This window comes from Oculina patagonica, chromosome 10 (assembly GCF_052425735.1).
Source record: "Oculina patagonica isolate OP01 chromosome 10, crgOcupat, whole genome shotgun sequence".
Taxonomy (NCBI): domain Eukaryota; kingdom Metazoa; phylum Cnidaria; class Anthozoa; order Scleractinia; family Oculinidae; genus Oculina; species Oculina patagonica.
The window spans coordinates 16885344-16895642 of NC_135767.1; the positions used below are offsets into that span (position 1 = coordinate 16885344).

Consider the following 10299-nt stretch of genomic DNA (forward strand, 5'->3'; position numbering starts at 1 on the left):
CTCCCTCCCTTGCACCTATTCCCACCCCTCCCTCCCCCAACGAGATATTTTGTTTTCTAAAATGGTATTTTACGAAATATAGCAAACGTGAGGGTGATAAATTGTTAATTTGCTATTATTAGTTGTAGTCTAATAAATATAGACGGGAGTAAGATTTAAACGATTTCTCTTGGGGAAAAGTATATGTGAGTGTTTTTCAGCTGCAATATTTCAGATTAATTTTTACAAGTTTATTTGCATACATTACTTTACGAAATAGAATAATTATGAGGGCGCCATTATTTGCTGTAATTAATTACCCAGGCATGATTACAAGAGCGAATGATTAAAGAAGTGGCAGGAAGCGGAAGTTATTGGGACAGTTGAGCCCGCGATTTTAGCGGGAAAAGACACGAAAACGAGGCATTCTTGTCGCAGTTGCATTGCTGTAGTGGAAACGTCTCGTTCCCGTGTGATTTTGTGCGTCAACCGCTTATGTGTGAATTAAAAAGTAGGAACTACTGTCTTAACAAAATGTTCGGCTGGAAATCTCTTTTATACAACATGAGTACCCGTTTGCTTATGCCCTGTTTAGAGCTGTCTACTAAAGAGTAATTCAAATTGTTTAGTACACATACGATTCCAGACGAAGTTTATTTTACTAAACTGTACAATTGGTATGAACAGGACATAATCCATAATTTCCATGGTATCCCACCAATCAGAGCGCTTGTTCGATATCGGCCATTTTATAATGTGTAATCATGCCCGGGGTTTAATTTGCCGTGCAGCTATTAACTGAAATAAGTCTGGGAAGCTACGATTTACAATTCACCAATTACAAATAAAAAATTATTACTATAGGAGATTACGATAATTAAAGGGAAATTCATAACATACACTTGATGTTATTCATTAATTGTGCGAATAAGGTTGGTAAATGAAATATTTTATGGCTAATTTAGCAGCGTAGTGTACGATTTGTGGATTTGCGAATAAATTCCTAAGGAGTGAATGCTTGTGAATTAGATAAAATATAAATTGATCAATGCATTTTAGACAATATTTTTAATGCATGGTTGCTAGAGCTTTTTAACCTCAGCAATGTGTAGTGTCGCTACATAATTACGGCAGCCAAGTTGCTGAACTCTATTCTAGTGATAATAAGATGTTTTTATACCTTTCACTCTAGCGTCAAAGTTGTGATATATAGATGTGTTTACATATGCAGTTGTAAATTGTAAAGTTGAACAACTATTTTAATGGTAGCTATTCGTTTCTAATGAACATTTGTACATGTATAATTGTTGAAAATCAAATAAAGTAACTGTCAAACATACGTCGATAAAATGATGATAGTAACGAATTTATTATCGTTTTGCGTTAATGACATTGAAAAAGATTGAGAACCAACTATAAACTGAAGCGCGCATGATTATGACATAACTATGGAATAATTCAGATGAAACATTGAACAGAATTCCTATGAATGAGGTATTAATTATGTTAACAGTGTACAACGGGGTTTATCATTTAAGGTCATTGCCCTGTATTGCATTGCGCATCCTTACTGCGCATAATTTTACACGTAATTTGCGCGCGCACATAAACAAAATGGCGGCTTTTTCTATGCCGTTCAGTCTGCGAGAAAAATAAATCGTTATCGTCTTGTATGGTGACCTATCATTTTTTTCTCAGATTTTGGATCTAGCGATCAAGTTTTTTCTGTAAGACAAAAACATTAATTCCTATGTTTGAAAAATAAATTATCACTGGAAATGTGTACTTTGCCAGTGCTCGCAAGGGAATTAATTAATGAATTATGTGGTATTTACAAGGTCTTCCTGCTCTTAAACGAATATGGTGAACCCATTTTTTTTATTAAAATTTAAGTTCCCTTACAGTAATCAAAAAGATGGCAAAGTTTGGATGAAAATCTTTGTTCAGTTCTATTTCGGAACAATGACCTTAGTCTGAACAAATGCAACATGGGTTGTTCATAAACCGAACATCAAAAGTTAATAGCTACATACGGCTAGTTATAATTTAAATTTGTCATTGAGGGTGGGGGGATCATGGAATGACAACAGCTGAATTACACCCATCCCTTTAATTGTTATGCGCAAGACTTGTACCCAGTCGTCACTCTAGGAAGGGAAATATAAGAGGAGCGACTGGGTACAAGACTTGTGCGTCACACAGGGCAAAGTGTTGCTAAGGCAAACCGCTTTTTCTTAGCTGCACAACTGAGAATAACAATTCCAACGTGAGACATTATGCACAACGACATTGGATAATAATCCACCATTTTCTGTTAATATGAAAAACCGTTTGCTTTTTCGACTTTTCTCTTCGCAGAGTAACAGTCAGGCTAATAAACTGCCGCGCAGTTTATTCTTCTTGTCATTTCGGGTACCAGTTTCAAAAAGCCAAAGTAGAAGTTGCGCAGCAATATTACAGGGTTTTTCTGGGTCTTCGTACTGTTTTGAGGTTCCAGATATTTTGTTCTAGAACATTTCCATATTTAGGTAAGCACGCGTGCGCAAAGCTCTTCGTTACAGTAAACACTCGCATATAAAAACAAATGGATTAAGAAAATCAGGCTAAAATTTGGCCAATAAAGCCCCATTTTTATAAGAACAAGATCAGCCTGAAAAATTCAGCATGTTCTTATAAAAAAGAAAAGGTGTCAATTACATAAAAAACAAGTGATTTTATTCATCATTACCTATAATGAAGGACAGCCAGTCATCTCATCTATAGGCTCAATGATACAGTATTGATTGTGATCATTAAAATCAAAGAATATTTATTAATTTATGCTAATTTTACATACAGGGGCATTTTCAGTGGGTAGTATTACTAATATAGAAATTTAAAAACATTTTAAGAACACTTTGAGGCCGATTTGTCACTACTAAGCACCCATTAAATAAGAACCCGATCAGCCTGACCTCCGAAATCATGTGTTCTTATATGCGGGTGTTTACTGTATTGGTTAAACCAACAAGACCGACCCTGATTAATTATTTGAAGACTTGTTAAACACGATTTTATGGACATTTTCATTTAAAGAAAATTAATTTCTTAATGAGTACCTTTTAGGAGTAAGCACGCGAATACAAATATTTGCCGCATAAAACCATCAATATTAATGATATATTTACTTGTTCGAGGCAGAATTTGCTTTCTAAATTTATTGGATAAGAAGAGAACGATAGAATATTAGTTAATTTTTCATCATTTATACAAATGACCACAGTCAGTTCAGGTAAACCATTTAACGCAAGAACTGCATTTTTCATTCCTGTTAAACCATTTTAATGCAAGCATCTATTCGTTTAACATTCTACACAGCAGAATACTTATTTTTAATAAAATAATTAAAAAGACAGTAATATCATTTATTTAATTTTCGTATTAAAATCATAAAGAAAATTAGAAAACTGTTCAAATATTTTATTCTCGGCGATTATTTTAGAGATTGTTTTGCTTATTTTCGCATTCAAAGACGTCTCAGAAACGAAGGAAAACTGCACGAGACACAAGTTGATCTATTCCACGACTATGACTTCGTTTCTATTAAAACCTACCTTTCTTGTATTCCTGTGCTGTCAGATACTTCAAGGTAAGTTTTAAAGGAGCTATGTCACGAGAATTTCGCATATTTTTGGTCTGAACTGTTTTGAATGTAGTAGTAGGCAACTTAACCCATAAAAACAAACATTATCTTTGAACATCTAAGGGAGATATAACCTTAATGTGCGGATAGAAATCAACCAACGACTTTTTTTTATGACGCGCGGAAACAACCAAAAAACCGGCCATTTTTATCATTTTTACCAGGTTGTCGTTTGAAATCAGTACCTACTGACAGCTAACCAATTCGACAAGAACTAAGACCTCTCGAATAAATTTCAAAATTTTCGTCCGCGCTCTTGTTTTCGAACATTCCGTTCAACGATCTCAAAAACAGTAAGCAATCGCACACATGCTTGTAACTGATTTGAATTTTTTAAAAGAGAATCTCATATTGCTGTTTTCTTCTTATTCTAAAGGAGAAGCTACTTGGTACAAACTCAACCTTGGCAATCACCCAGTATGCTTCGAGGCCAGAAACAACCGCCCAGGTCACGTGATATACCGAGGCACGCAAGGCATGCTTGTGGGTGCCCTGAAGCTCGTATACAGAAGCGGCGAGGTGCGATGCGTCTCCGACGTCGCCTACAACAGTCGCTGGGGTTGCCATGGTTACAGCTCCTTTAAGGCTTACCCGTTAAATGTCGTCATCACTGACCGACAGAATAACGTGATATTTCCCTTGCAACAGTTTATAAAGCACAGTTCAGGGCTGTGGTACACCATGCCAGTGGTAGATGATAAATACTCCGATGAGCTTGTCTTCTCCAACTTTGACTACCCACTGTACTTGCATCCCCATATGGAGCTACGCGTCTGGTTCGGCGAAGACTTGAAGAACTGGTACGAGAGTGATAACCAGGGAAGAGTGTGTGTTGACGTCTTTGCTTACGCCATTGGGGACCTTGGCGCCAGTGCTGGAGGGTCTCCGGGAGGAGGAACCTCGCGAGCACAGGCCCTGTTGAAAGATCTGAAAACGAGCCTCGGGAGCATCATGCATAAAAACTGGAAGTAAAATGTAATCAAGAGAATACATTATGACGAGATACGCATAATAATAAACAGGTTATTTGTTAAACCTGAATAGAAAAGCTGATGTGAAATTAATAAAAAGCGTCTACTTAAAGCAAGCCGTAGTTGTTATTTTTTAATCAAGCAGACTATCTTCTACTAAAACTGTTCTATTTATATTATTATTATAAATCGCTTCTTTTGGATGATCTAAGAAACTATAATTGCTTTAGTTTTGCTTCCCACCTTTGTGTGATTTTTCGTTTACAAAAGATTATGGGTAAACTGTCTACAAGTAAAACAGACTTGACAGATATCGTCAAGAGAGGATAATTATCCTATCTTGACATCGTGGTGTAGATACAATGCTATTCATATTTACCTTGATCATTGCAGTGTCGGAGCCATGAGAGATGTCAGGGATTCTCCCCTCTCCCCCCCCCCCCCCCCTTCCCATCCCCTTCCCAGTTTTATTCCCTCTCATCCTTGGAACAAGAAAAGAGGGTCTGAATGGGGTACCTCGCTAACACTAAACACTTAATTTTTTTTGCTCTGTAACACGAAACAGTTAAATTTTATGCATTTTAACACTAACAGTAAAAAACTCTCTGTAACAGTAAATTTCAAAAAGCCAATATTTAGTATTGTATAGTATATGTAAACGTTTTCGGCCATTTTCCGACAATTTCCATTCATTTCGGAAGATTTCCGAGGACTATCGAATGTTCCCAAGTACTGCCGAAGATTTCCAAAGACTACCGAAGATTTCCGGGGAGAAATTCGAAGATTTTCTCCGAATTCATGAGTGATTTCTATCCGATTATGAAGAGCAGGTAAAAATTTACAATGCTAAAAGTTCATGAAAAACCCTCCGAACACTTAACAGTATTTTCTCCGGAAGCCGTAAACATTAAAAAATTGGCCAATGCAACAGCAAACACTAAAAATTATGGGCAAATAACACAAAACACTAAACCCCATTCAGACCCTCAGAAAAGGCCTAAATTCAAGTTGGTACATTTTACTTGGTGGAGCAAAAAGTACTCATCTTCTCTTCGCCTCTCCTCTCTTTAGCACCCCTGGATCTGTCGCTGCACAGGAATGCCACTTACCTATATCACAGGGTTCTGCATCACTGAATTTAAAAATTCCTCCTTTACTGCATTTACAAAGACATTTTATCAAAACCGTTACTTATTATAATAATTAAAGTCAAACGTAAGTTATCCTATGAATCATCGCTCCCTTTTCTGTTATGTTGAACATAATAAAAAACATTACATGGTTGAAAAAAAGAGAGGATTCCTAAAATAGTAAATTTATCTGAAAGTACTATTGTAAGAACAATATCGGTGCTCCATTTTGTACAAGAACGAGGACGAATCTCATAACGAGTCTCATACTGTTATTTACTGTGAAACAGTAACCACAGAGGCTGATTACATCACTTTACGCATATAATGATCGATCCGTGCATCTCTGCTGAGATACAGAAGATCAAGCGTCACCAACTGAAGTCATAAAGAACGTCGCATCGATATCAGATCGCTGACCGATCTGTAATCGAGACCAAGATCTCCAAGAGATATACATAAGTAGAAACACGTACTGAGTTTTTGCTTATGAGTAATTTTAGTTAATTAAGACACCTGAAGCTATTGTGCACTTTTGTTCGCCATGTTTTTTGCTTGTTAAAAATCTTTACGTTACGCATTGCATTTTTCGTGGGTGTTCTTGTTCTCTTGACTAGAATTGTAAGGCCACGAACGGTTCTTCTACTGAAGAACCACGCGTGACCTTTCAATTTTGTTTTTCTTAGGAATACCGAGAAAGTTTCAAGGTAAACGTTGGAATTACAACTCTAAGAAAATTAGCTTTATAGCTACGCGAGGAGATGGTCTTTTAGCGAAACGCGCCAACAGCCTTGAATGAAAACCAGGGGTGGGGCGAGAGGACTTTCTTTGTTACATGACTCAAAAATGCGGCAAAGCGGTGCCGGGCAACCAAGTGTGCGCAGTAGCTATCGAATGGTTGTAAAGGGCATAGTGAATAGCTTGACAAAGTTCATTGTTTAGTTCGCATGTTAATAGCTACTTGCATTTTGTTTGCTCCTTTGAAGTTTGCCGGACATCAAAACAACAAACAGTGATAACGGTGACCAGTCTGGCCACAGGAAGACAATCCTCCGTGCACGTGTTTGAGGCCGTGTGACGTAGGTGTCACGGTGGGCGCTATTTGATCTCATACATTCACTGTAATTTTTGACGATTGACCTCGGCTTAAGTCAACTGATCGCGAGAAATGCTCCAAAAAATACTGAATTTTGCATCTTTTAATTCCAAACTTTGATCTGCTGTAAGCTAGATAAATAAAGTTCACTTTAAACCCCATAAAAACACTAAAGATCACACAAACGATAAAAGGTTAATGAACTTATTTATCTGTATCGATTTATATCAACTTCGCTATCGTTTGTTGACATAACAATAGAAAAATTATCTTTCCTCAATATAAAAAACGTTTGTTCTTGGGAACAATCGATTCGCTTAAAAGAAACCTCTCTTTCAAGGGTGAAATTGAGTTTCTCGTTATTTCCCGCCAGAAAAACGCGGGCTGCCAAAACGCATCCCCCAGTACGCGTCAATGTACGCGCCATTCGCGCCAAAAGATGGCACTCTCTCACACCGTGTCGGATTGACCTGAGTCTCCCCTCCCCCTCCTCCAGTGTCTGTACGGACGTTCGCTCGTACGCTGACGTCAAAACCAAATTTTTTCGGCTCGATGGTTTACCAAAAATTCTAAGGAATGGGGCTACGCTCGCGCACGCCTTCGGCGCGCCCGGGATCTCGGCTAAAAAGTCAGGGGGCTCGCGATTTTGGATTTACAATTTTGATGACGTCACGTGAAAACCAAGAATTACGAGCCCCCTTAAATGCGACGTACGTGCGGGTACAGTCACGAATTGAGTTACACTGTAGTTTCATCATTAGACCACTTCCGATGAGAGCTTTTCGTTTACTTGCTTTTAGTATGTCATGTAATACTTCTCGAAATCATCTTAGTTAGTGCTAAATTTTGTAAAAGCTAATTAAGGCTGCAATTTTCTACCCGAATGCGTCACAACATGTGTCACATTTTTTAGAATTTCTTTGAACCCAATAAGCATCGTGAGTTGACACACCAATGGTGCCGGCTTTTAAGAATCGAATGCAGAAATTTCAACTACTATGCTATGTAAGTCACCATGAGGTGACCAATAACTCTAAACAGAAATAGTTGGATGGAAGGGCAGTAAAATATGTCTGTTAACAAATAGTTTTAATTCAATTTCTCAATGTCCAATCAATGCTTTATTTACGGTGGAGTCCCCTTTATCAATGTTTGGTCTTCACTTTGCAATCTTGTAGTGTATTATTATGCTATTATGCACCTATCAATGTTAACTCCGAGCGATGGGTTCGGGCCTGGAAGGGGATTTTGACATTTTCCACCACCAGGGCAAAGTAACTGGTCAAAATCCCCACCAGGGGGCTGGGAAAGGTGCTCAATTGTCCTTCAAAGCTTGCAGGGTAGCCCAAAAAGCGACCGAGTGTGCCTGCCACGATTTACCGACAAAACTAAATGAAAGCGATATGCGATATGCGATCTAAGCGGTTTTGCTATCCCCGTCCGACAGGAGACTATCGACCACGACGTCCAAAGCCGGGTAATTTACGAATCGGGTGCATCTGCTCGCCCGATTAATAAGCTCCACGTTGTTGTTGAGTGGTCCCAGATGACTAAACGTCTTAGATTTTTGGTAGCTAATTATATCGCTTATATCACCAGCAAAACCATTGCAAATACATGAGCAAGATAAAAGGTTGATTTCACCTGCCCTTCCCCTCTACTTGCCCTTTAAATTAATGATCACCGCTACTTGACCTCAATATCCGGTCTCGGAATGTAATTCAAAGCGACGGAGACTTTCAGTGCACATAGCAAAAGCATTTTAATTGTCTTAATATGGAAGCACACGGACGGGTTCTTGTGTTGCTATGCACAATTTACATCTTAAAGCTCGCCTGTCTTCGCAGCATCGTATTCGCTTCTTCAGGTAGGCTCGTTCTGTTTGATGTTCTTCCCACAGCCAGTTGTTATCCCATGAGCGCTCAAGTTTGGCTTTTATCACAGATTTGATTTCCATGCAAGTGCAGTCTATAAACGTAATATTGACTTACTAAGAGGCGCTTGAATTTAAAATTTCCAAAAAATTATACCGATTTACTTTCTTTGACGATCTGCAAGTTAGTTGTGTGGTAATGAAAGAGTAAATGGGTGGTATAGCTCTCTTTGGGCGGATTTAAACAACACGAAAGTACATTCATACCCGGAAATGTACACAAAGTATTCTTGTTAAAGGTTTGTGTCGTTCATCATGCAAGACTGTGTCTTGTTTAAGGTTGCTGGATTTAATGGCGGTGAAATTTATTTAATAACTGTAATAACATATTCATTTTGCACGTTTTATGTACATATGTAACTCGCTTCAGTATATGATGTGGGAAAGAATGATGAAAATTTATTTGGGCAAGAAATCTGTCAATCAAGGTCAAACTTAATGCTGGAATCAATCCAATTCAATGTGGATTAGCCTGAGGCTGCGGAAAAAATTCGGGAATTATTTCGGGAATATAAACAGGCCCGCTTTTTTGGGAATATCGACACTTACAGCACAAACTAGTTGCCGAATTATGTTTCTCATCGTAAAATATTAAGTAAATATAGCCGATCGATTCAGGCCTTTCGGGGGTATTCTGGCCTATGTGTACCATAAACTATTACGAAACAAGGCACTGTGACAGTATTATTGGATCGTATAGTCGATTTTGAGATTGTTCTTACAGCTTATAGATCACCAATCCGCTGATTACCCGAAATTTCTCTGTCAACCGTTGAGTGTAAAAAATTTACTGCTACGTGTAACGAGGAAGGTCATAGTGTGAGATCTATTTCGAACTGATGGAAATCCCTCACACCGTTTTTTTTTTTGCTTGATGTATTGGAATCTTAGTACCAAATTTCGTGGCAATCCGTAAAATTGGCATAGTCTATAAATACACGCGCATATAAACAAAATCGTAAACATTTCACGCAGTCGCCTGTTGTGCACAAACCAGCCAGTAGAAATACAAGAGATTTCTAGGCGTTTGGACAGAAAACATTTCGCCCTAACTAGTCGCTTGTGTGTAGGACATGAAAAGAAAATAAAACTTCGAAGCAGAGGAGAACAGGATCAGAAACAGATTTCATGACAAATATTCGCTCGGGATTCCTTGGCCGAACCGCCTTGGCTGCGAAATTTGCCTTTCGCGGGCGATCAAATTCGCTACAGCGAGCGTATAAAGTCGGGTGCCGTTTAATAGCCTTTAAAATGAACGATTTCGTCAAAATCGCGTTACGTGAACACTTCTGATTGACAAGAGCTTCGATTGTTGTGTGATAAATCATAAGATGAAGCTGTAAACAACAGAAGAAAAGCGATTTGAAATGCGACTCCGGGGCCATTGATTGGATTAACAAAAATACGTTTTAAGATATTAAACTCTCGTGCGTTTCAAGTTTTTAAAATAATATTTTGGAAATTGCATATAAACTATAAATTGATTGATTTGGATTGACATTACAACT

General features: G+C 38.1%; 1 protein-coding gene across 1 annotated transcript; it reads left to right on the forward strand.

Annotated features, from left to right (window-relative positions):
- Nucleotides 1–3490: 3490 nt before the first annotated feature.
- Nucleotides 3491–4748, forward strand: LOC144627914 (uncharacterized). Its single transcript, XM_078485938.1, has 2 exons — nucleotides 3491–3607; nucleotides 4038–4748. Exons 1-2 carry the CDS (start codon nucleotides 3547–3549, stop codon nucleotides 4631–4633), a joined length of 657 nt encoding a protein of 218 aa, XP_078342064.1. The 5' UTR covers nucleotides 3491–3546; the 3' UTR covers nucleotides 4634–4748.
- The last annotated feature ends 5551 nt before the right edge of the window (nucleotides 4749–10299 follow it).

Coding starts and splice junctions, on each gene's coding strand:
- LOC144627914 (XM_078485938.1), top strand. CDS start 3,547: ATGACTTCGTTTCTATTAAAACCTACCTTTCTTGTATTCCTGTGCTGT. Junction 3,608..4,037: donor GTGCTGTCAGATACTTCAAG/GTAAGTTTTAAA, acceptor CTTATTCTAAAG/GAGAAGCTACTTGGTACAAA.